The following is a 26,525-nucleotide window of genomic DNA, read 5'->3' as shown; positions in this document are numbered from 1 at the left end:
GGGTGAGGGAACAGGGGGAGGGAGGGGACAGGTCCCCACTGTCACCAGACAGCGACAGAAGGATCAGTATGAGCACCCCAGACAGACAGGGTGCCCCAGGGCCTGGTCTATCCCAGCTCCTTGCTGGCCCATATTCCAAGGACTCCAAGCAGGGCTCTGCCTGTGAAATGAGGATAATCCCGAGCCCATCTTCCAGCTGTGCTTGCAGCATCCGATCTGTATTTCCTATTTCAGAGCAAAGAGATTACTATTATTATTATTACTATTATTATTATTATTGCTGCTGCTCCTGGAGAATTTCTGCTCTGTAAACCCTCCAAGTTCAGCCCCCACCCAGGGCTGAGGTGGGGCCAGGATTACTCAGCTGATGCTCAAGAAACTGGCTCAGTCTGGAGTCCTGGGGCTTGTGGAAAAAAGCACATTCAGAGGATTTCTCTGCTCTGAGGCAACTCCCACTTCCTGCTCCCCAGGAAACCCCAGTTCACAGCGAGTGAGAATCAAACCAGACTCACACCCAACTGCAGCAGAGATAAGAAATTTGGTTCTGATCCACGACAGAAATGTAATAGACTGCCAGTTTCTCAGAAGCCAAAAGCCTGAATGTTTGCCAAGAGCTAAAAATAACCCACACAGGGCTCTGTTTAAAGGCACCTACTAAGAAATGCCTCTGTCCTTGGTTAAATAAACTGCAACTTCCAGAAAAGCCCTGTTTTCCAGGAGTCTGGGGGGAGCTTTGGCAGCAGGTGAATAAACATGAAGTCCAAAACTTTGAGCACATTTTAGAAGCAGCAGCTCGTGGCTGGAGCTTTGCCAGCCCCTTGGCCCAGCAGCAAACAGGGGCTGGAGCAGGGAGGATTCCCGTTCCTCCCTGCAGGACCTGCACTTGCACGTCCCCATGTGGCTGCTGAAGTGTCTCTGCTTCAGGGTTTGACTGGATTTGGCCCCTTTACATTGTTTCTCAGAAATAACTGATCCCTTGGATGTAAATGGGACTGAAGTTCCTCTGGTGGGGGCACTGAGCACTCACGGGGGTCTGGGCAGGGAGCACCTGTGAGTGCTCTCAAAGGAGATGAGCCCTGGAGTGACTTCAGCTCTGCATGGTGACAGCCCCAGCAGCCTGGGCAGTGTTTGCCCAGGGAAAGCTCTGCAGACCCCCGGGTGACAGGAAGTGTGCCAGAGCTGGAGGAACAGCACTGTTTAAATGGACAATAAACCCCTGCTAAAGGCACCTGACAAGGACACGGGCTAGAAATGAAGCTGAGCCATGAACCACAGAAGGGATGTCTGGGCTGGTTAAACAAAGCAGTATTTTAATTTCCATATTTTATAAATAAGTATTTACAAAAGGAAGGTATCAATCCAAAGAGTTGAACAAAGGTACAGCTCCCAGCACTGCAGAGTACAGGGAGAGGAACCAGGTTAATGCAACCCCACAATTCACAACACCCAGGAGTCAAAAAGAAATCACATTCTTCATTTAAAATTCCTCACCCAGAATGTTCAGCACCCACTGCTGTGGAAGCATGAGCTCCAGGGACAGAACCCCATGCGAAGGACTGAGCGCAGATGAGCTCAGAACACACCACTGCCATCCCACCGAGCACTGCAAGCCACCATCCCACAAAAGGCTCTTCCCCAGCTCAGAGCCCTTGGGGAGCTTAAGGACAGCACAGGGCACGGACTGCAGGAAGGGAACACCCTGCCAGTCCCACTGCCTGTGCCCCTGTGCCAAGGGAACTGCTGACCACATCCCCCACGCCCTCCTGGCCTGAGGGAAGGCCCCTCCCAGGACACCCCATGGCCTCGGTGTAACAGGTCAGGCACACAGGGGCCACTCTCACAGCCCCTGGCTGGACCTGGGGGTGCAGCTTTCCCTGGACACTGGTTCTGCTCCTGCCACTCTCTCCAGACAGGCACAGGCCTGCAGGGATTCCCACAGAACCAGGGGTTTGGGATGTTCCCCAGGTCTGTGGATGCTTCAGAAAACCAGGGCCTGCTCACAGGTCACTTTCTGCAGCTGCCATCAGATTTCAGTGATCTTCCCACCAGCTCCATTTCCTTCAGATGCCCCTCACTGCAACCACTCAGCGCCATTCCAGTCACACAATGAGGGATGCAGGGCCAAAAAATCACTCCCTAAACAGAAGCAGCAACAACCTCCAAGAGCAAAACCTGTCCACAACTGAAACTACCTGAGGCACCAAGCGCTGGAGGAGCAGGAGAGTTGCCAAGGGTCAGCTTGTACATGGCTTTTCTGAAGTATCTCCAGCAATTTTCTCTTAACTCATCCAGTAGTTCTAAACCTGTATGAAACTCACGCAGGCGATCTTTTAATTTAAAGTTTAAGCAAATTAATTCTCATTAATCAAACTAAAGAAAGGACTTAAACACAAACTGCTAGTGGAAAATGGAATATAAGTTGCCAGGAGTGTTAACCTCAAGTCTTGCACAATTTATTTACTTCTTTTGATTCACACCTTGTGTGCAGCTCCCAAATTGGTCAGAGCAACCTTCTCTGTTGGTCACTGCTGAGAATCCAGCCTGGCCTGAGGCTCCCACCACACTCAGGATGCTGCTTGGTCCTCTGTAGCCATGGTCTGCAGAAGGCAAAATCAAAGAGGGCGGGAGAACCCTGTGAGTCACTGCTGGGACTTTGGGGCAAAATACTAATTTCTGCCAGAGCCTGGCCTGGGCCTCTGGGTAACCCCTGCGAGGGTAAAAGAATTCAGGAGCAAATCAAGGAGGAGATGGGCCCAGCACAGAGTGCCAAGAAAGGTCCATCAGTGTCTGAGCTTCTGGTCACACTGACAGCAGTAATTCCAGCAAGTATTTGTGAATCCATGGCAGCCAAAACACCTCTGCCAGAGCCATCAATACAGCCAGGAAAAGCAGTCAGCAGCAGTGAAGTGGCAGCCTGGAAGTGGAACTGGGGTGGTTGTTCCTGCTGCGTCACAGACCCCTGGCAGGAGGAAACCCAGAGCTGGGGAAGAACAGGAGCTGCTGGGAAGAGCTGGGTGGGAGTGGGAAAGAACACAAAGGGCAGTGGCAGCCCTTTCAGCCATGAGTGTTATTTCCACCAGTCATATTCCAGTAATTCCCAAGGCATTTATCCATGGCACTGGCCAATACCACAGCGCTGCACACGGGGCTGGATGGCAACAATCAGCAGTGCTCTGTGCCTGAACTGACGGGGCTCACATTCCCCAGCTCAAATACCACCTTTTTTCTGTAGCCACCCCTGTTTTTCCCAGGGATTCCAAAGCCCTGGACACCTCACCTGCCGCAGGAACTGCTTCCCAAGGTAGTTGGTTGCCATGCTGGTCAGGTTCTTCCTGCTGCCAACCTTACACCTGATGTAGCCGTAGAGGTTGGCTCCCTGCAGCACCACCCCCATCACCACCACTGCCTGTGACAGGGGAAAAAAGTCACCAGCTGCCACTCCTGGCTCAGACAGGGCCAGATCCACTGTGGAGCTCAGGGAGGGACTCACCAACCACTTCACTTTGAAAGAGAAGAGAGCACTGAAGGCAAAGATCACCCAGATCATCGGGCAGGTGATCAGGCCTAGCCAGAAAATTCGGGACTCTGCTTCAGATGAGGTTTTACCCCCTTGTGCTGACACCTAGAAACAGAGAGGAAATGGAAGTGATCAGGCTGCTCCATCTTACAGATCCATGTCCTTGAAAACAGAGCAGAATCCCCACACTCCCTGGGATTTCCCTCCACACAACAGCTTCCAAGATTAATTTCTACATCACACAGAGACATCTCTGCAACAGAAAGCGTTTCCATTTAAGGGACTCCTTTCAATTTTCTCTCAGAATCACTGGAGGCAGCAGCATCAAAACCTCTTGGAATGCTTGGGGCTAAAAGGGTAAGTTTGGGAAAAATGACATTTCCTGCATGGTTCAGTTATGAAGCTTAGAAACAGCCAAAGGAGTAACTTCCACAACCACCAATTAACAGAGGGTTCATAAACCAGAAACAATTACAAGATTAGAACAAAATCCTTTACCTTCCTGGCTTCAAACACCCAGTGACTTCTGCCATCATCATCCACCTGGTTCCACCAGCGAAGGCCAACCATGAGCCTCCCTGTGACGTTCTGAAAGAGAACCCATGGACTGTGTCACTTCGTGGGACAGGCACAAATAAACTACTTTTTTTGAGACATGAATATCACTGTCAATTATTTTTATACAGCAAGGCAAAGAAAACAAAAAGCACGAGAGGAACTCACCTTTACTGCCCAGAAGTCACAGGACAGGAGGAGGATGATGGTCACCATGCAGGCAATGAAGCTGCTGGTTAAGAGCTCACAGAGCAGATAAACAACTATGGCACTGACTCGGAAGAATAAGTGGAAAAATGACGCCACTGGGTGCCTGGAATGAAGGACAGGACAGTCACAGCTCCTGCAGGCAAGTGACATTGCCAAGGGATCTCCCAGCAACCCGCAGGACAAGGACCAGCACTGTAACATGAACCCAGCGTTCTGAAAATATGGGAAACAACTGCCTGCAAGCTGACACAAGGAAGAGACATCCCACATGCAGAGATAGCCCATGCGCAGGCAGGATCTGGGGTGGGAGGGGACAGGCAGCTTTACCTGGTATTCAGTTTAGGGCAATTTTTGGTGTAAATTTAAAAAGGTTCTGACAGAGAAAACTCTCCCGAAGGAACACAGCAGATTTGCCTTTCTTTGTGATTTCAGAGAATCCCAGAACGGGCTGGGAGGGACCTTAAAGCTCCCCTGGACCCAACCCCCTGCCAGGGCAGGGACCCCTCCCAGCAGCCCAGGCTGCTCTGCAGTTCCTCTGCAGCTGCCAGGTCGGAAAGGAGCAGGGCAGAGCCGAGGCCACCACGGCACGAGGGGATGGACACGGCTCCCTGCGGGATTTGGGCACAACAGGGAAGGAGCAGCTGGACTGAGCAGGCCAGGACATGGAGAGAGCAGGGCACAGAGCACACCTGGGAATGGAGGCTGGGGAGGAGATCATGGACCAGCCCAGAACCAGCTCCTGACACAGCAAGAGCCCCCCTTACACAGAGTTGTATCCCTGTAGTTCCCTTACACCCAGGAATTAAACACAGGTTAAGTGTAAGGGCGCTCAGAAGCAGGAAGGGACAGTTCTACAAATTCCAACAGGGCTTCTGGAAGTGGAGCTCTCAGTTACCCAGAAATTACTCTCCATTACTTCCAAATAAACGAAGAAGGGCTCGGCCATTACATGCTTTGATACAACGTGACAATCCTTCCGTCCCTCCTCCTGGCTCTGCCTGGAGCTCACCCAGGAACTCCCTCTGTCACCACTGACCTTATTTTTGACTTTTTGGATCTCCTGGATACATCATCATCTGCATCAAAGAGAGACACATCTTCAATGTCATCACTGCTGTCCTGAAGTGGGGAAGCAGAGGCAAAGGCTTACAGGAGGAAAATGAAACCATTTACAACTTCAGCCTGGGACAGTGCTGATTACCCAGAAAATCACAGAGGCAGCTCAGGATCAGAATTCATTTGGGAAGAATGCGAAGATGTAACCACATACAAGCCCACACTGTGATCTGAGAAATGATCAGCAGGCCTCGGTTTTGGTGAGCTGCACCTGGGCTGAGCCCCCCTGAGCTGAGCAGAAACACCGTCTGCTCCCCGGCGTGTAAGGCTTTAACAAACGGCCTGGGACATTTGTTCTTCTTGCCTCAATAACAACCCATGTGGGACGATATTTTTGTTCCTGAGCCTTCCAAGAGAGCCGCTGCCCAGGACTGTGGCCAGGACGGAAAGCTGCTCTGAGAAGAGCCCCTCTCCTGTGACCGCCCGGATAACCTGCGGTGCCAGGGAGCCCCCGGAGCGCAGCGTGTGTGTCAAACACCGCCGGGCAGCGGCTGCGGGGCCGAGCGGGGGCTGGTGGTGCGGGTGGGCCTGCGGCGGCAGAAAGCGCCTCTGTGCCCCGCAGTTCGCCCGGGCCCACGGCCAGGCTCCCGCTCCGGTCCCGCTCCCGGTCCCAGTCCCGGTCCTATAATCCACACCTAGGCCCCCGCTCCGGCCCCTGTCCCGATCCCGGTCCTATAACCCATGCCGCAACCCCTGATCCCAGTCCCAACGCGAATGCCGCTCCCGGTGCCGGTGCCGGTGCCGTGTCCAAGCCCCCGGTCCCGTACCATGGTCAGAGCCGCCACTTCCGCCCCGCCGCGCGCGTCACGGCCGCGGACCAATCGCGGCGCGCCCCGCTCCGTGATCCCGCCCACAGCCCGGTGCGTCACGGCCGCGGACCAATCGCGGCGCGCCCCGCTCCGTGATCCCGCCCACAGCCCGGTGCGTCACGGCCGCGGACCAATCGCGGCGCGCCCCGCCCCGCGACCCGTCTCGGCCGCACCGCCCCCCGCGCGTGCGCGCTGGCGGGCCCTGGGCGCGAGACGTGGCCGGGGCCGTTCCCGTTCCCGCCCAAGCGCCGTGAGGGGAGCGGGGCCCCGAACCGGCACCGCCCGCTCCCAGCCCGGACCGCTTCCAGCCCGGACCGCCCCCGGTGGAATCCCGCCAGCCGCTTCTCAGGTCATCACAGGCTGTTGCTGAGAAATACAGTACCACGTAAAAACTCAGTTTAGTTTTTAATAAAGAGAGGTATTTATAGAAGAGGTTATTGCAGCTCTTTAGTAGTGTCTTGCTCCTTTCTGTTCACTGTGTGAAGCATCCAGCCTTTCTGCTGGAATAGCGACACTTCAGCTATAAACAGCACTTGGATGAAGCACATTCTGTTCTGAGGCACCTGTTGAGCTGTGCAGGCAGAACTGCTGTGACACCAGTGTTGTAAACGAGGCTGAGACTTCTGAAAGGAAAAGCCAACTCGTTTATTTATTACCTGCTGAGAGCGGGAACCCAGGATAAGCCCAGGCTCCGTGCGACAAGCCAGAATAAAACAATCCACCACCAAGACACTGAGACCCACTGGGCGCTCCCTTGGAGCCCAAGGCCCGCAGGAGGACGCGGTGCAGAGCACCTGGTGGCTTTTAGAGTCTCTGGTGCCACCGGACTGGTGCATTTCTCAATCCTCGTGCTGATCGGTGCCTTCCCTGTTGGCTGGTCGGTCTGTACCTCCGTGCATTCCTCACCAATCATTTCCAAACAACTCCGCTTCATTGCTTGGCTCGTTCTCCAGTCCCAGTCCAGGGCATCGTCCTCATCCCTTGTACCCTACGAAGCCATGGACTAGAAAGTTCCTTCTGTTAAACCCATTGGGTCCTTGTTATATCCCCATGCAGGGTTACATCCCAGCATTACACCCGTACAGTCTCGCAACTTCCCTTCAATTAACATGTCCATCTATTCCACCCTCAGCTCCCCTCTTTTATATCTCATCTAAACAGTAATAACCAACACCCTGAAACCAATTCATTTATTACACCAACACGGTAGCATCACAACAGGTGAATATCTACACTTTGGGGAGGGCAAGGACAACCTGAGTGACACCTGCTTGCACCAAAACTACCAAAACTGTCGTGCCAGCCCTCACCTGGCTCTGTGTGCTCATGGGTGCATTGCATCCTGCATGACCCAGTTTGTTGCAGGTTGTGTCACATGCCTCAGTCCAGGTGCACAGAATGGGTCAGTTTAGTTCAAAGGTGAGTAATTAAAGCACTAAAACTGACAGAGAGTAGACTGGATACTAGGAAGGAATTCCCCCCTGTGAGGGTGCCAGGCCCTGGCACAGGGTGCCCAGAGCAGCTGTGGCTGCCCCTGGATCCCTGGCAGTGCCCAAGGCCAGGCTGGACATTGGGGCTTGGAGCAGCCTGGGACAGTGGGAGGTGTCCCTGCCCATGGCAGGGGTGGCACTGGGTGGGCTTTGAGGTCCCTTCCAACCCAAACCAGTCTGGGATTCTGTGATTCTATGAGAAACAGCCTCCCCTCAGATACATCTGTGACTTCACGTACCAGGCCTGACATTTTGCCACAGGTTAATTCCCTTCCAGGCCATCTCCAACACCCTCGCCCAGCTTTCCCTCTGCCGAGCTCAGCCGAAGCCGATCACAGAAGGACTTGTTCCAGCCCTGCCCTTGCGGGTGATCTCACACCACCACCTTTGCCTGTCACGCCTTCCAAGTACCTCAGCACCCACAGCTGCAGGGAGGTGCTGATTTATCCACTCCAGGCTGAACACAACCCCCTGATCCTCCTCACTTCATCATAGCCAAAAAGGAATCAGCCTTTCCATGACGTTTTTCCAGCAGGCTTTCTTTGGAGACGTTTTCCCCGGGGGTTGTGGCACAGGTTCCGTGGCCGCAGCGGGGCTGGGCTTGTCCTCGTTCCTTGGGAGAAGCTGCCGTCCTGTGGTGGAATGTGAAACCCCTGCCCCTTGTGCCTCTCGCCAGGCACAGGCACCTCGCAGCGACCGTCCCTGTGCCGTGGCACAGATGTGCCGGGCCTCGACAGCTGCCAGCTGCCCTGGGGTTATTTTTCACTGGCTTCATGCCAGGGTTTGCAAGTCCAAGATGGCATTGAATTAAACAAGCCAACACTAATCACAGCCCCAATATGTGTCAGAGTTTCAGAGATTTTAATTTCAAACCAGAACTGCTGCTGACAGTCCCTCGGCGTGACTGTGGGCAGGATTGGCCTCCCTCAAACCTCTGATGCAACAGATTTCTGGTACACCAGCCCAGATACTCAAAGCTGAACAGCTAGAAGGGCTTTTGTCTTCCTGTTAAGTCCCGAGTATTACTGGAAATCACAAAATCACAGAATGGTTGGGGTTGGAAGAAACCTCAAGGATCAGCCAGTTCCATCCCCCTGCCATGGACAGGGAACCTTCCACAATCAAGGTCATGTAGGCATTTATCCACAGAAATGGGGAACCCCCTCCCCTACTCTGCATTTCATAGAAATGAAGTTTGAAGCTGCTTTCCACAGGTCCTGGGGCTGGTGCTGTTCCTCCCCAGGGCAGCACTGGAGCTTCCCCTGCTGAACTTCCCCGGGGCTCTGTCAGCTTTGAGTCCAACCTGGCCAGGTCCCTCTGGATGGCAGCACCTCTCTGGGGTTGGTGGCATCTGGGGGCACCCTGCCCATCGTCCGGGGCATTAATTAATGATGATAAACAAAATCAGACCCAGGATCAACCCCCAGTTCCTGGCCTCCAAGCAGACTTTGTGCCACTGATCCCCCCAGCCTACACTCAGCTTTCAGTCCACACATCTTCAGCTTCTACACTCTAATCGATCCACAAAAGCTCTCATAAGATGTTTTTATTATTGTTCTCACAGGGTTGAGCCCGTGCTGAGCTGTGTTGGTGTCAGACAGTGCCATGTCTGTTAGGAGAGCAGGTTTAGGGAGCTGAATCCAGGAGAGGGCTTAGTCCATTCAGTGCCTTGAGAAACAGCTGAGTATACCAATAGTATTTCTTGGGAAAACTTATAGTGGGGATGTGTTTTACACTTAAAACCACAGGGAGTATACTTAAATATACTAAATATACTTAAATATATATAAATGAATACATCTTTATTTTATACTTCAAACCACATGGCAGACTTAGCGGGACACCAGAGTTCCCAGGTTGTGGCTGCTGCGGACTCAGGAATCACCTCAGATAAATGTGTTATGCCCAAGTTCTGGAGCAGGTGTTTTCCTCTCCCCAGTAAAGGAATCCACAGGTAGGCCTTTAATTTTCCTTAGCCAGGCCTTCCTTCTGGCTCTTTCCTCAGCTTCCGTGGGCTTTGCCTGCTGTGCCTGATGCTGAGCTGCCTCAGCTGCCTCATGCACCTCCTGCTCTGCTGTCAGAAGCCTGAACCCACTGTCCCTGCGGGAACCATAGGGGCAGGAGCTTAGGGGCTTTATTCCCCTGGGAACTTCATTTCTGATCTGTGCAGCTGTGCCAGGTGTTGGCTGGATCAGCTCCGAGGAAGCTGTGCAGAGATCGATGAGCTGATCCCCATCTTTGGGGCCAGGAGTATCTTTCCCATGGCCACTGGGAGTTTTCCTTTCTCGCAGTGAGCCACAAAACTTGGGACGTACAACACAGGGAGCAGGGATGGAGGATTTCACAGTGGGGCTGTGCAAGGAGTTCTGCAGCCTGAGCCGCAGCATTTTGGTTTCAAAGGGTGTCGAGATTTTTGTCACGGTCAGAGAATCACTGTGCAGCCTGGCACGCTGGAGCTGGGCTGCCTGCTCCTCTTTGTGCTGCAGGGGCGTTTTGGACATTGGCACCTTCCTCGGGCGGTGTTGCTGTGCTTCCCTGGCCTTTGCAGAGAGCTCAGTGCTGGAGCTGACTCGGGCTGGCTTGCAGGAGCTCTGCAGGGTGCTGATTGTTAAGAGGAACTTGTCAGGGGACATTGGACAGCTTGGGTCTCTCTTGGGCAGCTCAGGCTGCAAAGTGGCTTCTGCCTCCTCAGGTGCAGGGGGAGCAGGGCCCTGTTCGGCGTCACCACCTGTATCCAAAAACAAAGCAACACATTTGGGGTTGAGAGGCTTTCCCACACACTGCAGATCATAGAATCAAAGAACCACAGATTAGACTGAGTTGGGAGGAAGCCACAAGGACCATCCAGTGCATCCCCTGGCCCTGCACAGACACCTCAACCATCCCACCCTGTCCCTGGGAGCGGTGTCCAAACGCTCCTGGAGCTCTGGCAGCCTCGGGGCCGTGCCTATTCCCTGGGGAGCCTGGGCAGTGCCCAGCACCCTCTGGGGAAAGAACCTTTCCCTGAGATCCAGCCTGAGCCTGCCCTGGCCCAGCTCCAGCCCTTCCCTTGTGTCCTGTCTTTCACAGAGCAGAGCATCAGCTGCCATCTGATGGCCCAAAAAGCAGGAACCCTTCTTTAGCCCATCAGTTTATCTGCAATACTCAGTTTGATTGTGGAGCTGGAGGATTTGTCATCAAACTGTATTGAATAGCTCTGGCTTAAAACAAAATCACATCACTGTGTTACAATTGAAAAGGTGCCTGGTTCTGTGCAGTTGCCTTTCCCGGCGATGGCAGATCCTGAGTGTAGGTGTTCTCTCACTTTCCCGGGTGTTTCTAATGAATAATTCAAGCCCTGAATCAGCAGCGTGTTTCCAAGCCCGCCAGCTGTGTGAATATGAATACTACTACTGATTTCTCTCTTACTCAGTTGGAAAATGACAGTGCCTGTCTTGAAAAATGTGTTGAATTGACACCAAACCCTTGTAAAAAGGCAGAAAGGTTTCACAGAAGCCTAGAAAATGACTGAACCATTGAAATGGAACAGCACATCTGCTCTCGACAACAGCAGAGAGAACGAATATGGGCTGGGCTGAAGGCAGTGGGTGCTTGGTTTGTAGCTCAGTTTAGAAAAGCCAGAAAAGCAGAGGCTCAGTGTGATACTTTTGGGTCTTCCACGGCTCTTTGATGGCTGGCGAGACCCCGGGGACCTGTCCTGAGGCTCCTGAGCTCGTCGCTGCTCTGCGCTGGCACCCTGGCGCTTCCCTCTCCGGGACTTCTTGTCCTTCACCACCTCTCTGTCAGCGGGTAGGGAATAGTCCCACACCACATCCTCGAACTGCAGCAGCACCACTCTGCTGGGGGAGTTGGTCACCATCCTGGAGAAGGGAGAGAAGAGCCATAAAAGCACAGGAATCATGGACACGGCAGGTCCTGCCTGAGGGGCTCCTGTGCAACACAAAGCCCCGAGGCTCAAACGGATCCGAGAGAATCATCTCTCCTTGAAGGAGCGGCAGCAATTAACCCCATCAATCAGACACTGCACATTTTGACTCGTGCTCTGTGTGAGCTCTCTGGGGCTCTTTTCATTCAGCTCCAGTGCAAAATTAATTTTAAAATAATTAGGATGAAAATTGCCGGCAGCGAACAGAGCAAGATCAGTGCAGTGCTAAAGGAGGGAAGCACCTAACTGCAAATGCCATATTATCAGGGGCATTTAAATGTGGATTGGAGTGCTGTGCTATTGTTGGGTGTGGTTGGGCTGGAGTTAATTTCTTCATAGCTGCCCATTTACTGCTGTGTTTTAGTGTGGCCAACCCAGCCTTGAACACACAGCAGTGTTTTACCCATTGCTTCCAGTGGAGCCACCTTTAGTTAGAGGTGCACAAGTGAATGAAGCCGGGAGGATTTCTCATTATTGGCCTTTATAAAGAGGCTGTAGGTCAGGGAGCAGGCAGAGGCACTGTCAGGTATTGGCTTGATTCTCCAACCTCCTAAAAGCTTCTGAATTCATCTTTACAGTTGGGTCTGTATCTTCAGCTGTAGAGAAACAGGAAATTATACATTGCTCAAGAGATTAAGGAGAACTCTTCAGCCGTTGTGAGCTAAATCGGATTATTGAAGTAGTTAGTAAGTAGTAGAGCCCTTTAAAAGTTATTTGTGAGAAGGAAAAACACACAGTTCCTTAATTTCAGTGTAATCTACCAAATTTGGGTCAGAGCCTGCTGGCAGCTCTTGTCACCAACCTGTTTCCTGCAACACAGAGAGAAGACAGGGGGTCCCCGCTGCTGGTGGGCTCCAACACTCTGAGGCAGGTTCCAGTCAGGAAGTTGAATATCCGAATGTGTCCATCAGCACAGCCACTGATGACTCTGAGGTACAGGAACTCCAGGGACAGGACTTCCCTGAAAACACATCAGGTGAGGGTTGGCACTTCCATGGTGCTTTCACAAGGAGAAATGGTCAGCGAGCCCTTTTGGCCTGGAGGAGGAGCAGAGCTCTGGCTGAGCCACAGCTTGTGCTGAGGAGTGGATCAGGACATTCCAAAGGCCTGACAGAGAAGTCTCAGATCACTCCACGTCCAAAGCAACAGCCCAATGCATCCTTCCACTGGACGGTGTCCCTGCCCATGGCAGGGGGTTGGAATGAGGTGATCATAAAGTCCCTTCCAACCCAAACCATTCTGGGATTCTGTGATTCCATGCTCCCCATAGCAACCATATGGCCATGGCCATCTGCTGCACTTGGAGTTTCAGTTTTATGTCCAGGAAAATCAATGCAAACCATACGATTCTCCAGTTTTCACAGTTGTAGATACAATTAAAGTTTGAGAGAACAGCATAACACACAGTTGGTCAGCATGAAACTGGGCCACCTCTATTGCTGCCCAGGTGATGTGACACCCTGGGGCACTCAGGGGGGATCCTTGGAACATTGGACTGTGCACTCTTTGGTCATCCCTGTTTGTGATAAAGTGTTGTGGGTTTGCATTTCAGGTGGTTCCAGGTCTAAACTGAAAATGCTGCTTGTGACCACGTGGTGCCTGACAGAGCCTTTGAGACAAAGACTGGTGAAAGTGGGGATATTTCAAATCCTAAAACTGATAATTAAAGCATTTTCTGCTCCTGTAAGGGGCACGTTTTTTTTACAGATTCAGTCCACTGTTGAATACAACTTGAAACACATCTGATTCCTACTTGGGATGGAAGAAAGCTATCAGGCATCTCCTAAGTTTTCCCAACATGCTCCATCCCAGGGCATATCCATCGCTGCTCCCTGTGACGAGGTGCCACTGGTCAAAGGACAAGCAGAGAACTGGGCCTTGGTGCCTCTCTAACGTCTGCAAAGGAACAGAAAAAGGTGCAACGCTCTCAGTAATCTGAGTGTAAATGGGTCTGAGGTGTCTTATGGCATCCAGGACACCAGGCTGATAGTGTTTTATAGGGTGTTACTGTGCACCCTATGGATCACTGTGTTTGTGTTACAGTCACTGAAGTGTTCTGGGCTTGGTGCTGCTGCTGAGCTCCTGGCATGGAATTAACCCTTTTCCATCCTTATTACGTGTGACAAAGAGATGTTACTCTGCCGAGACCTCTGTGGTCTCTGGAATGTTGTCCCTGGAGGGCAGAGAGGGGCTGCCCTGGCTGTAGGGGAAGGGGCTCAGCTGGAGCTGGGATCTCTGAGATATCTGGGCCATCTCTCAGTTTCTCTGCAGGTAAAGGGCTTCACTCCTCTCCCAGGTGTGGACTGGCACCGATTCTGGACACCTGCTCAGGGAATTCACAGACTCTCAATGCTCCCACAGCTGCCCAGCTGCTTCAGCTCCAGAAGCTGCTTCTGAGAGCAAGTTTCCCATTTGGGGCTGACCCCTGGTGCCTCCAGCCCCAGCTTAGTGAAGCTCTTCCATCATCTCCCCAGGTTTGGAAGGTTTCTATGGGAGCAGAGATGAACAAATCTAAAGAGAGCGAGCAGTGATGGGGGTGAAGCAAATCATACCCTGCCTTAAAATCAACAGCTGGTTGCAAGTCAGTTTTTTAATTATCTGCAGTTTTCTTTATTGGTTTAGACTGATTTGAGGGTTGTTCGGGGGGATTGTTTTCTTTTTTAGAAAGTCTTTGGCAAAAGTGAAACACTGTGATGAACCAGCAGAGAGTTTTGACCATTTAGCACAGAATCATCCACTTCAGAGGAAACTCACCTTGATCAGAGCCCCTGTCTCAGCACTCCAGACCTTCACCAGCCCTTGGTGGCCCCCACTGACCACGTGGGTCCCGTCCATCCTCACTGCCCACACAGGGCTGTTGTGCATCAGAGTCCTGACACATTTCCCACTCTTCAGGCTCCACACTGTTGGGGAAAAAGGGAGGAGAATTAAAAATACATCTGCCCCAATGATGAGTGTTGGGAGTACAACACGAATTAAAAAATACTACCGGATTACAGTCACACCTTGTACCTGCAGCTCTGTGAGGAGCTGAGTGTTGGCTTAAAAAGCATAATTGTATGGAAAAAAATTTAAATGTAAAGTCCAAAAAAGGCACATCTTTTTCACCTTTATTCTATAAGGAAACATCTGGCAAAGCTGAAAGTTAATACCACTTGCCCAAGAGTTGGGCTGGCATTGCAGCCTCATAGCCATTAATTCTGAATAAAAGCAGAAATAATGAGAATTTAGGTCCTGACACAATCAGAGACTGTGTGTGTGCATGTGTCCCCAGCTTAGGCTCTCGTGGAAACAGACTCTGCTTTTCACCCTTCCTTGCATCCCCATGCCTGTGTCCCACTCACTCCAACTCCAGGTCTCTGCCCTTATGCTCCCGTGTTTGCCTCTGGCCGGGAGCTGCCTCTCACCTTTCACCATCCCGTCCCCAGCTCCTGACACAAAGTGCTCCTCGTGGGAATCCAGGCAGGTGATGGTCCCGTAGTGACCAGTGAAGGTTCTCACACAGGCGCCGCTGGGAATGTTCCAGTACCTACAGAGCACCGACCCAAGAGACGTGGAACCAGATGAGCTTTAAGATTCCTTCCAACCCAAACCATTCTGTGACTTCGTGGTTATTTCCTATTTAATGTGCCCAACTCTTCTCTCACACACGCTGGGTTAAAGTCAGGAGCTGTTCCACTAAGATGTCAGAGAAATTGGATGATCAAGTCAGGCTTAGCATTAAGTTTTACCCATATCCTACCCTTTCCCCTCTGTTTGCCACGGTTTGGGTGTCCCAGGCACAGCCTCAGCTCACCTGATGCTGAGATCAAAGCTGGTGCTGACCAGGAGCCCTTTGTCCTCACAGAGGCAGAGAGCTCCGATGGGCCCAGCGTGGCCTTGGAGCAGAAGAGGCACTTCCTTCCCTCCTGGCACACGGAGCAGCCTCACTTTTCTGTTGGCAGAGGCAGTGACCACCAAATCCCCACCACTGTAATGGATTATCCTTGTCCTGTCTGATCTGGAGAGAAGCAGTGGCTGGGGTGAGCTTTAGCTGGCTGCAAGGTCTGGGACAGCATTTCCCTGTGTTTAACTGAGCAGGGTGGGCAACACTGCCGTGGTGGATCCTCTGCAGGGCACCACAACCAGGGTCCCTAAATCTGCACTTCCCCCTTTGTATCAGGGTGGGCTCACAGAGGGGTGAGGGCTCCTCCCAGCTCCATATCCCTTGGGATACATCATGGATCACTAACCCTTATTCCTTTAAAAACAGCTTATCTTGGTATCTTTATTAAAATTTGAGATTACTTAATGCTGATGCTGAGGAACCTTCTCTAGCCATCCAGGAGGATCTCAGGGAATGGAGCAGCTTTCCTAAAGCTGCTGCTGGCCCCACAGTCGGGCACTCTACTCACTGCTCCATGAGGACACGGATCTTGTAGGAGCCACAGAAGACATTCCTCTCTTCCAGCTCGACCTTGAGAGTTCTCATTTCCTGATAGGCTGTGTGCAGACCGAAATCCTCTGTCTGATGGCAAGAGAAATAAGGAAAAGTAACTCAGGGAGGCAGGAATGCAGCATTATTCCATAGCATTGAGCACACCAGCTCTAGTGAGGAGCCCAGGGCAGACCCAGAGTGTTGCTAAGGAAAACCAGAGTGCAGCAAGTCTCTGCTTAGTCCGGGGTTGTTCCCAGGCCATGTTCTGTGGCATAAATGGAAGCCCTGAGAGCTGCACCCTTTATTCCGTGGGAGGAAGGCCCCTGTCCCCAGGGCTGTGCTGTGACTGGGGACACAGGAGGACGAGGCAGAAGTTTGGGAGTGCCTCCCGAACTCCGTCCCGCGTGGGAAGGTGCTGAGCAAGCCCTGGCCCTGAATCGCTCACCATGGGGCAATCCAAACGCAGGAGTGGGAGAAGCACAAAGCAACTCCAAATTCACTGTGCTGTCTTCTGAGCCCAGTCCTTCCTCCCCAAACACTGAACTGCAGCATCCATGGAAGGCAAACAGCCTCCAACAAACCTTCGATTTACGTCTCTTGTTCTGCTCCTTGTCCTTCACTTCGATGACCTCACCCTCATCATTTAACTGGGGAATTTGCACATCGACTCTTTTAGCATAGCTTGGAATGGTTTTTCTAGGACACAACTCCTGGAATAAACCAATAGAGGCAACAATTACTGCAGAGCCCAGGCACGCAGGGGTGCTGCTCATCTCCATGGGGTGCTGAGGTTCCCTGCAAAGCTGAGCTGCACACACTGGCTTGTTGTTGAGACCTGGCTTACATTTAGCACTTCATCTATCTAAGGTTTAACTTCTGGTGAAAAATAATTGCTTTTTATTATTTTTTCCAAACTCTAATCTTAAGCTTTTAATAAGCAGCAAGATTTCGAGCTCATCTCGTCTTTGGCAGGCACTCAGTTGATTCAGAATCCAAACTCATTGAGATGAGAGGCTCTCAAAACACCTTGGTCAACACTCAAGATTCATTTTGAGCCTGTGAAATCTTCCCTGAAGCCTTTTTTGAAGGGCAGCACAGAGCTGAGTTTCTGTGCTGCCTTCACAACCCAAAGCATCAGAGCCTCCAGACTGTCTCTTGGGGGATGCCCCTTCACACCTCGCTCGGTCTGTGGCAGGTCCTGCTGGCCAGGACAAGCCTCTCCCCGGAGTTCTGTGTTCCTGTGTTCCAACCACCACCCCCAGCTCCTCACACAGACCTTGCATTTCCCTTGGCCCGTGTGGAGCAAATGGAGCTCATTCCTGAGCTGCCTCGGGAGCTGTTGTAGCTCTGCCCAATCTCCACTGCTGCCAGAAATTTTCATTGTGACCAAACTCTGCTTTCTTGGTGACGAGAAAGTTTGGATCCATTTTTAGAGTCACAGGCTCTCTAAAGGAGAGTAAAAGCCATTCTCTGGTGCTTTCTTGTGACAATGTGAAGTGTCACCTGGCTTTGCTCTGCAGCTGGAGGTAGAAGGGCCATGGCAGATTTGGGGGCAGCCTCTGGCACAAGAATTTCCATGTAGCAGCTTGGGCAGTACCAAAACCCGCTCTTTTTAAAGTGCATAATAGTGGCAGGAGCCCAGGTGTCCCACCTGCAACTGCAGGAGGTCCTTCTGCACTGTGCTCCGACACTCCTTGTCCTCCTGGACCTGCCTGACCAGGAATTCCCAGTGACTATTCACAGCAGAACAGGCATCCAGGGATTTTGGATCCAAAAGCCCTGGGAAGTTAAAGGGACAGATTGGCTAATCCCCACTGGACACCATTCCTTACCCTTAGGAGAAACCACCCCTGGAAATCAGAGCAGCTTTACCCAGGATGGACATGGACAGCTGGAATGGCAGGAAACGAGTGAAATCCTTGGACTGGCTGTCACTGGAGCGTGACTGGAGAGACGCGGGAACCATGGTGGCATCTGAATCAGCTAAGGACGTAGGTGAGCTGTCCCCTGCATCAGGACCCTCCTGGGCAGGGCTCTCGGTGCTTTGGGGCCAAAAGCACGTTCTGGTGCCTGGCCACCTGGAAAACGGAATTTGCAGTCCGGGAAGTGCCGGAGTTTTGGTGCCATGGACAGCATCGTTGTCAGCAACGCCCTGAAAGAGCTGGGTGGTCTTTGACTCTTCCGCTCATCACTTTGGCACCGTGCGAGTGACGGGACAATGCTGGGAATGCTCCTGGGCTGCAGGACAGCTCACACCAGCGCGGCTGAGGGACAGGGGGACATCTCTTCCCCTCAGCCCTGCCCTGGAGATTGGCGAGGGCTCCTCACTTATGGAAACATCAGGGGGTCAGAGAGCCACGGGACACCGCGGGGGGGCTTGGTGGGGACGCAGTACAGCGGTGTGCTCTGTACTTCGCACCTTCCACCTCCAGCAGCCACCAGCACGGGAAGGCGACAGCCCCAGGCTCCAAGGGGGCACAGCAGAGCCGCTCATGCCAAGGAGGTGGCACCGTTTCACTGAGAACAGGGGGAGACCTGCTCTTCCTTTAGCCACTGCATTTTCATCAGCAGAAGTACGACTGGAGCTGTGACATTGCAGAAGGAAAGGAAGGGACCCGCTCACCTGCCCGGGGCTCCCCGCCACCGCCACCGCCACCGCCACCGCCACCGCCACCGCCACCGCCACCGCCACCGCCTCGGGGCTGCCCGGCGACAGTTACCGTAATCTCCAACCGCCGCCCTAATGCTGCTAAGAGCCGCGCAGCCGCGGGCACAGCCCCTCAGCAGGCGGCGCCGGGGGATGTCCGGGAGATGGGGGATGTCAGGGTGATGGGGGATGTCAGGGGGATGGGGGATGTCAGGGGGATGGGGGATGTCAGGGGGATGGGGGATGTCGGGATGCCGGGGGATGCCGGTTTAATGGGGGCGATGTCGGGATGCCGAGGGATGTCAGGGTGATGGGGGATGTCAGGGTGATGGGGGATGTCGGGGGATGGGGGATGTCGGGGAATGGGGGATGTCGGGATGCCGGGGGATGCCAGGGTGATGGGGGATGTCGGTTTAATGGGGGCGATGTCGGGATGCCGGGGGATGCCGGGGGATATCCGGGCGATGTCAGCAGCCCCTCCGGGATGGGGAGCCGCAGTCAGGGCAGGGCACCATGGAAGCCCCGAGCACAGCTGGGCTGGGCAGTGGCCCAAACGGGTGCGGGAAGCGGGAGCACGAGTGGCCTTTGGACACCGGTGTTTGGTTTTAGACACAGGAACCCAGAGGTCACCCACATCACGGGCACACTGTGATGCAGGCATTTGGGTCGAGATTGTGCAAAGGCTTTGGTCACACGCGTTTTTGGCAGGTGGCTCTGCCTGCCTGCGCTTACCCACGTTGAGAAAAGAGCTGATTCAGTCATCTAAAGGTCACAAATGCACTGAGCGTCAGGGTAAAGGCTGGTTCATCCATCCACTGGGACGAGGCAGGGGATTCACCAGGTCCTTGATCTCACCTACCTCCCACAGGGCATAGCCACCTCCCCCAGGACAGAGTCCCTGCTGTCCCCCTCTCCGTGTTTGCAGGAGCAAGGCAAACCCCACCAAAACCAGCTCTGAGAACCCAAATTTCCCCCATGCCCTGAAGTCCCAGGCTTCATAGAGACCCCAAGCCCCACTGCTGACACAACAGCCCTTGCAGCCACCCTCATCCCCAGGCAGGGGGAACAGGAGGGTGGGAGCACATCCCACCCTGCCAGCTCCCCTCAGGACCCCCAGAATGACTCCAGCAGCTGCACAGGAGCTGAACTGGCACCTGAGGGCACTTTCTGGAGTTAAATACTGACGTGAAGGAGTCAGAGAAGCACAGCCCAGCACTGAGACACCTTCTGAAAGGTGAGAGAATTGGAATTGTTCAACCTGGAGAAGAAGAGACTCCAGGGAGACCTTAGAGCCCTTTCCAATACCTGAAGAGAACAGATTTCTGTTCCTGAGAGCTGAGAGGGACTTGGGACAAGGGATGGAGTGACAGATCAAAGGGGAATGACTTTGAACTGCCACAGGGCAGGGTTAGATGGGATATTGGGAAGAAATTCCTCCCTGTGAGGGTGGGGAGGCCCTGGCACAGGGTGCCCAGAGCAGCTGTGGCATCCCTGGCAGTGTCCAGGGCCAGGTTGGACAGGGTTTGGAGCACCCTGGGATAGTGGCAGGAAGTGGAACTGGCTGATCTTTAAGGTGCCTTCCAACCCGAACCATCCTTTGATTTTTTTAATCTCTTCTACTCCCCACTCAGCCCTCCTGAGCCACAGCCCCTCTGTGCTGCTCCTCAGCCCTTTCCTTGGGAACTTGTGCTCCTTTTCCAGCTGAATCATTCAGCTGCTGCTGGGGCTCAGGTGGCTCTGCCCGCCTGGGAGCCCTCCCCAGGCTCAGAGTGGGATCAGTGTTTGCAAACAAGCAAGGAATTCCTGAGGCGTGTAAGAGTCATTTGAAGACACAGGGGAAAATCAGCTAAAACAAGCCGGGTGATTTCCTGGCTCAAGCTGTTCTGGGAAAGACACCTGGAGCTGAAATCCTGTGTCTGAGAGGTTTGCACTGGGAAGAACTGGAGGCAAGAGGCACCACGAGTGTCCTTATAAACACCAGCATCCCGTTCTGATGGTTATTTTATTGCAGAGCTCTCTGAATCTGTCACCAAACGGAGGGAGCCCCTGCCCAGCCCAAGGAGCCCCAGGCAGCCCTGCCATGAGGAGCTCAAACAGCACGGGTGGGGAGGGACGAGGACAAGCAGTGCTGCCTTCCTCGTTTTCCTGGGATGTGGAGGGAAGGGTTGGGAGCAGGTTGCTCATGGAGCTGGTGGCAGAGGCGCCTGACAGTTCTCAGAGGAGAAACTCCAAGCTCAAAGTGTGGTGGCTGTGCCCTCATGGCCACAGGGCTCGCTCTGGGGTCGGGATGGAGGCACCTGGAGGAGCCTTTCCTTGTCCCGCTCTCCCTGCTTAGGAGGACACTGAGCGTGGAATAGCGAAGAACTTGCCCGGGATCGCCCTCCTCTCTATCTCGAGCCATAGGGAGAACAAATCCATCTCCTTGTGCTCCGTGGCCAGCTGGAAGGTGAAGCTCTGCAGCAGCGTGGTGAGGAAAAGGAAGAGCTCGATGCGGGCCAGAGCCTCCCCTGGGCACATCCGCTTCCCTGGGCACAGAGAGAGGGGGTGACTCCCACGGGGAACGAAGGCACAGGAGCGTGAGCAGACAGCCCGTGGTGAGGGTGGCTCTGTGGTGCCGCTGGGTGTTTGAGCTGGCACTCCTGGGCACGGAGCTGGCAGGGCGGGGCAGCACTGACCTGCTGAGAATGCCATGAAGGCCTCGCGCTTCCTGAACTCGCCCTTCTCATCCAAGAAGTGTCCTGGGTCCACTTTTTTGGGGTTCTCCCACTGGGTTGCATCCGAATGCACAGAGGAAAATACCGGAATAACAGGAGTGCTCTGCGGGAGAGGGATGGGGCAGGGACGTGAGGAGGGACATCAGTACCACGCCGTGGGCTCTGCTGGGTGGGCTTAGTCAGGGGGGAGCATCCGGGGGGCACGGGGGAGCTGGGTGTGCACCCCAATGGCCAACCAGGTTCCATGGGGAGGCAGCCTGGAATGATGGCTCTGTGCCACAGGGACAACTAACGTGGGGCTCTGCTGTCCCCAAGGTCCTGCCAGTCTCTGTGCAGCTCATGAGACACAAATTACTGAGTGATTCCCATGGATTTCTGTTCAAACCCCTCTCACTGCCCCAAATCCAAAGGCAGGAGATGTTCCCTCGGCATGGGCTTTGCACACAATGCTCGTGGTCACACCAGGAGGGGTGGCTGTCCCCAGATCTGCCGAGGGAGGCTGGCCTGGCCCTACACCAGGGTGGGCTCCTGCTCCAGCCCCGCAGCCTGTGGTGGGAAGAGCTGTTTGCCAGGATGGGCAAGGAAGGGACACGGGGGGGAGGGCAGGATGGGCAGTGACATTCACCTGCCCCTGCTTCGCTCTGCAAGGTCATTGCCTCCGAGGATTGGGAAAGATGTGGGGCCTTCAGATGTGCACAAACAGTGCAGGGACAAAGGCAAATCTCACTCAAGCCCTGCTGCCACCTCTCCCTTGGGGGCAGAGGCTCCGGGGCCACCCTGTGTACCTTGGGGATGGTGTAGCCCCTGAACAGGACATCCTGCGTCGTCATGCGCGGGAAGTTCTCGATGCGGGTCTTGTGGAAGCGCTGCAGCTCGTGGATCACGGCGTTGGTGTAGGGCATCCGCAGCTTGTCCTCTGTGCACGGGGCACGGCCGGTGCCCACCACGGCATCGATCTCCTCCTGGACCTTGGCTGGGGACAGCAGGGGGGGCTGGGTGCCTGCTGTGCAACCTCCCCAGAGTTTCTTCCTGGCCTCCTTGGGCGCTCATGCTAAACACGGGGATGGGCTGGAGGGGGAGCAACCTGGCCTAATCCGAAACAGTCTCTGTCCTCATCCCTCCCTGGATCAGGCAAGCTCAGAGCATCTCCCAGAGGCCGGTGCAGGGCCATCTGCACGGGCAGGGATGGAGCACAGGGAGAAGCACCCGGATCCCCCTGACCTGTGGGAACCTGTGTCCAATGGCTCCCAACCTTGGGTGACCCCACAGGGTGATTTTGGTCTGCCCCAAAACGGGACCTTCCAGGGCTGGGACTCCCTGCCCCGTGACCTCCTCAGGCACAGAGCAGCTGTGTTCTGCTGCCATACCTTGGATGTGGGGGTGCTTGGCCAGCATCAGCAGGAAGAACACCAGGGTGTTGCTGGTTGTCACCGTCCCGGCGCCAAAGAGGTTGAACACTGACATGATCAGGTCTTCTCGGCTGTACATGTTCTCTGGGCTGCCCTTCTCCTGCAAGGATGGGGTGGTGGGGAGGGATTCAGCGTTGTCTGGGTGATATTCCAGGCTGCAGCCAGGCTGGAGGGCAGCCCCCCCTCACAGCCCCGCTACCTTCTCTGCTTTCATCAGGAAACAGTCGATGTAGTCCCGGGGGCAGCTGGAGTCCAGGGTCAGCTGGTGGTACTGCACCTTCTCTCGGATGTGGTCCTTCAGCTTCTGGCAGTCGGCCAGGACCTTCTTGTGAGGCCCCGGGAGGTGGTGCATGATGCTGGGAAAGGTGTTGTACACCTGGGAAGGGAGGGGCACAGCAGGGCTCAGGGTCCTGACAGAGCCTCCCAGCCCTGCCCTCACAGCCGCGCTGTCCCATCAAAGCCAGGGAGCATCCTCAGCCCCCAAGGGCAGCAAACAGAGGGTGCTGAGCACACCAGGCTCCCACCTTGGCCACAGGGGACAGGAAGAAGCTGATGTAGTTCCCAATGGCATTGAGCAGCTCCAGGAAAGCCACGTCAGTGTAGCTGTAGCGGTTTCCGAAGACCACGGAGCAGATCACGTTGGAAACTGCGTATCTGAACATGATCATGGGCTCAAAGGCATTGCCTGCAGCCACACGAGGTGAGAAAACATCAAAAAGTCACCAGTTATTTCTCTGCTTCAAGATAGAAAACAGCCTTTCCTGCTGCTCTGAGCCCCTGGCTTTGAGCCCTGGCTGGTCTGTGGGCCTGACAGCCACAGCAAAGAGCCCTCCTGAGCTGTGGGCCTCCTCCATCCTCCTCCCTGCTCCTAAACCCCTCCCAGAGCTTGGGCTGAGGGAAGCAGAGGCAGCTGCAGGAAGCCCCAGAAGATGTGTTGGCACTGGCAGGAGCTGGGTTTGGTTGGAGAGGAGGACATCACCCTGAGAACCCCGAGGCGCCAGGGCAGGGTCCTTGCTGTGCATTCCCAGGCCTGAGCAGTTCAGTTCCCTATTCCTGGTCCTTTGGCAGGGAATGTTCCTCGCTTGTGGCACCAGTTCAGAGCAGGATCTCCCTCCCGGCCCTTCAGCCGTGGCTGTAGCACATCCCTGCAGCTCCTGGGTGGGATGGGGCTGGATCTCAGCCCTGCCCTGCAAGGATCACCCACACCAGGCCCTGCTAACAGCTCTGGGACCACACGTGTCCTGTGGGGCTCTCATGTGTCCTCTGCCTGCCACAGGGCCACCAAGGACAGGACCCACGTCACCTTTGAGCTTCGCCAGCACCTCCACCAGGTGCTGAGCCTCCTGCTGCACCTTCTGGGACATGGAGCTCTTCCCCATCCCGAAGTCCCGCAGGGTGCTGAGAGTGAACCTCCGCAGCTCCCGCCACTTCTTCTCATTGCTGGACACAAATCCTGGAGGGACACGGTGGAGATCAGCCCCTGCCCACCCTGCTGCTCCCAGGAATGGGGACCCTGCTCGGAGCCGGGCTGAGGAGCAACAGGGCAATAAGCCAGGGAAGGATGCACGTGAGCACAATGTCCATGAAAGATGAGGATCTCTACAGCAACTCAGAACAAAGCTGGAACTGCCTAACTGGAATGAATAAAGTCCTTGGACAAGGGGCTTAGGAGTTGAGAGGTCTTGAAGAGTGGGAAGGGGGCATGTGACGTCTTGGCTGCCAAGCCCTTCCCTTGACTCGGGAGTGGCCATCTGCTCGCCCAGAGAGATCCAGGCACTCACCATAGTCTTTGGAGAGCTGCATCAGGAGTGGGATCTCAGGTCTGCCCCCAAACTCCTCGGAGTGTCCCACCAGGGCGTCCTTCACCGCCTCGTACCCGCAGAGCACCACCACCGGCTTCAGCCCCAGCCACACGGTGAAGATGGGGCCGTAGGTGCTGCTGAGCTGGGGGGGACGGGGAGCTCTGTGAGCCGGGGTTCCACACCAGTCCCTTTGTTTCATTTCAAACTGGGACTCGAGCCCACAGCACTGGTGGATGCCCAGCAGGGAGGGGAAGTGCCTCCCTCAAAGCTGCAACTTCATCCCACTCCCAGCCCTGTCCCTGGGGGTTTTATAAGGTTGATTCTGCTCCCAGTAGGAAGGATTTAGGCAATTGTGGTAGAGATGAGGGAGGGAAGAAGAGAAAAGAAAGGTAGGAAAAGAGTCAGCCGTGGGATTCCCCTTTTATTTTGGCACAGGACATTCCCGCTGTCTGTCCAGCTGGGGCTGGGAATGGGTCCAGTACTGCCGCTTGTCCCTTACCTTCTCGTAGTGCCTGTAGAGGGGCAGGACATCCTTCTGCCACAGGTTGCCCAGGATGGGCCACGGGGCTGGGCCAGGAGGCAGCCGGCTCCTCTTCCTGTCACTCCTCCAGACCAGGAACCACAGGACAGAGAGGACGAGGAGGAGAGTGACGAGCAGCCCGGCCGATCCTGCATCCATCCTCACTGCGCTGCCAAGCAGGGAAAGAACGAGGAAATTGCAGGGAGGAAACTGAGCAGAGAAGAGCGGAGCCCAAACCTGCTGTGTCTGCCCTTCCCTGCCCGGGGCAGGCACAGCCCTTCCGAGCACGAGGGCTCCGGGCTGGCGGGGGACACAGGCGCTGGTTGGTCCCGGCCGGGTGCACTCCTGTCCCCGCTGTGCCGCGACAGAGGCCTCGGGGCCGCCCGGGCACCGGGAGCTCTGCGAGACCCCGCGGGAGCGCTGGGGGAGATGGTGACTGTCCCCTCCTGCACTGCTCAGTCACCTTTGCTCGGTGCTCCCTTCTGGTGGCACTCAGAGGAAGAAGCTGTCACTGTCACTGTCACCGTCCTGGCCAAGCCTTTCATGTCCCTCCAGTCACTGCCCTGCTGGTCATCGCCTTGCTCTCCGGGGCAGTGACCCAGGAAGGGACGTTCTGGTAAACAGAGATAGCTCGGAAGGGGGGGCACTGTGCCTGGCCACACGCCAGCAGGGTGACAATGTTCCATCAAACTCCCTTCTGATGGAAAATGGATCAGAAAACGGAAAAAACACTTTTTTTGGAAAGCTTTTGGGGCTCCTCTTGGGCTTTGGAGGAACATCAGCCCGAGGTGCTGTGGTTGTTTCAGGTGCGGGTTAACTCCTCCCTGGGCTCCTCCAATGTGTGTCTTGCTCTGAGCACCCACACATATGGCTGCACACGAGCACATCTGGCACGGGCACAGCCACAACACCTCTGGTTGAGAGCACTCACAGCTCAGGTTCAGGCACAGGCCGGTTCCCAGAAAAGGATGGGATTCCTCCTGGAGGAGAAGAGGGAGGAGGTTTGGGTCCATGCTGGTCCCTGCAGAGGAAGGAGCCCCTCAGCAGAGGGAATTCGGTGGTGCTGGCAGAGGGGAGCCTGTGCTGCACCACTCCCCTGGAGCAGAGCATCTTCTGGAGCAGCCAGGGGATGAGGTTCCCCCAGGCTTTGGGGAGCCCACCCAGGCTCCCTGCCCTCCTCCTCACACCCTTCCCATCCAAGCCATTTTTCCAGCTGATTTCCAGATCGAACCTTGGGCATGGAGCAAAGCCACACCCACGGGCTCCCCTGATCCCTTGCTTGGCTTCAGCTCAGCTCAGCGGTGACACTGACACTAAGGCAATTAATGTTATCCTAATGCCACTTTCCCATGGGCATCCCGAACCCTCCAAGGTGCTCTGCTCCCCCAGGGCCT

At 54.7% G+C, this 26,525-nt stretch overlaps 3 protein-coding genes and 1 long non-coding RNA gene across 5 annotated transcripts; 1 reads left to right on the top strand and 3 right to left on the bottom strand.

Annotated features, from left to right (window-relative positions):
- Positions 1-1,290: 1,290 nt before the first annotated feature.
- TVP23C (trans-golgi network vesicle protein 23 homolog C) lies at positions 1,291-6,235 on the bottom strand. The gene is made up of 7 exons (XM_048323988.1): positions 6,166-6,235; positions 5,319-5,401; positions 4,241-4,385; positions 4,016-4,105; positions 3,491-3,622; positions 3,278-3,406; positions 1,291-2,597 (listed from the first exon to the last, which is right to left on the bottom strand). Exons 1-7 carry the CDS (start codon positions 6,166-6,168, stop codon positions 2,565-2,567), a joined length of 615 nt encoding a protein of 204 aa, XP_048179945.1. The 5' UTR covers positions 6,169-6,235; the 3' UTR covers positions 1,291-2,564.
- LOC125335959 lies at positions 6,061-22,566 on the top strand. The gene is made up of 3 exons (XR_007207596.1): positions 6,061-6,143; positions 18,147-18,153; positions 22,556-22,566. It is a non-coding gene; the product is annotated as an uncharacterized LOC125335959 (long non-coding RNA).
- Positions 9,471-18,257, bottom strand: LOC125335958 (F-box/WD repeat-containing protein 10-like). Its single transcript, XM_048323991.1, has 11 exons — positions 17,912-18,257; positions 17,691-17,818; positions 16,621-16,749; positions 16,017-16,129; positions 15,419-15,622; positions 15,030-15,151; positions 14,377-14,525; positions 13,376-13,518; positions 12,425-12,583; positions 11,343-11,557; positions 9,471-10,425 (listed from the first exon to the last, which is right to left on the bottom strand). The coding sequence occupies exons 1-11, from the start codon at positions 18,003-18,005 to the stop codon at positions 9,584-9,586; spliced, it is 2,298 nt and encodes a 765-aa protein (XP_048179948.1). The 5' UTR covers positions 18,006-18,257; the 3' UTR covers positions 9,471-9,583.
- On the bottom strand, positions 20,650-25,670 carry LOC125335951 (cytochrome P450 2C5-like). Of its 2 annotated transcripts, none has more exons than XM_048323983.1 (10): positions 25,595-25,670; positions 25,111-25,300; positions 24,591-24,753; positions 24,113-24,262; positions 23,334-23,494; positions 23,009-23,185; positions 22,768-22,909; positions 22,186-22,373; positions 21,362-21,503; positions 20,650-21,211 (listed from the first exon to the last, which is right to left on the bottom strand). In XM_048323983.1, exons 2-10 carry the CDS (start codon positions 25,288-25,290, stop codon positions 21,018-21,020), a joined length of 1,497 nt encoding a protein of 498 aa, XP_048179940.1. In that variant the 5' UTR covers positions 25,291-25,300; positions 25,595-25,670; the 3' UTR covers positions 20,650-21,017. The 2 variants fall into 2 exon arrangements, with proteins under 2 accessions (XP_048179940.1, XP_048179941.1); XM_048323984.1 differs by having other exon boundaries at positions 25,111-25,295; positions 25,595-25,651.
- Between the last annotated feature and the right edge of the window lie 855 nt (positions 25,671-26,525).

Source organism: Corvus hawaiiensis, chromosome 19 (genome assembly GCF_020740725.1).
Source record: "Corvus hawaiiensis isolate bCorHaw1 chromosome 19, bCorHaw1.pri.cur, whole genome shotgun sequence".
Classification (NCBI taxonomy): Eukaryota; Metazoa; Chordata; class Aves; order Passeriformes; family Corvidae; genus Corvus; species Corvus hawaiiensis.
This window is presented reverse-complemented; position numbering and strand designations above follow the sequence as displayed.

What these genes read in the sequence shown, in the direction of transcription:
- TVP23C (XM_048323988.1), bottom strand. An exon ending in TCCAAAAAGTCAAAAATAAG is followed by an intron (nt 4,386 to 5,318) that starts GTCAGTGGTGAC and finishes CCTTCATTCCAG; the next exon opens with GCACCCAGTGGCGTCATTTT. An exon ending in CTTTCAAAGTGAAGTGGTTG is followed by an intron (nt 3,407 to 3,490) that starts GTGAGTCCCTCC and finishes CCCCTGTCACAG; the next exon opens with GCAGTGGTGGTGATGGGGGT.
- LOC125335958 (XM_048323991.1), bottom strand. Translation starts at nt 18,005, where the DNA reads ATGGTTCCCGCGTCTCTCCAGTCACGCTCCAGTGACAGCCAGTCCAAG. An exon ending in ACAAGAGACGTAAATCGAAG is followed by an intron (nt 16,130 to 16,620) that starts GTTTGTTGGAGG and finishes TCTTGCCATCAG; the next exon opens with ACAGAGGATTTCGGTCTGCA. An exon ending in ATCCGTGTCCTCATGGAGCA is followed by an intron (nt 15,623 to 16,016) that starts GTGAGTAGAGTG and finishes GCTTCTCTCCAG; the next exon opens with ATCAGACAGGACAAGGATAA.
- LOC125335951 (XM_048323983.1), bottom strand. Translation starts at nt 25,290, where the DNA reads ATGGATGCAGGATCGGCCGGGCTGCTCGTCACTCTCCTCCTCGTCCTC. An exon ending in GCAGCTCTCCAAAGACTATG is followed by an intron (nt 24,263 to 24,590) that starts GTGAGTGCCTGG and finishes GTGTCCCTCCAG; the next exon opens with GATTTGTGTCCAGCAATGAG. An exon ending in CAAGCACCCCCACATCCAAG is followed by an intron (nt 22,374 to 22,767) that starts GTATGGCAGCAG and finishes TGCTGTCCCCAG; the next exon opens with CCAAGGTCCAGGAGGAGATC.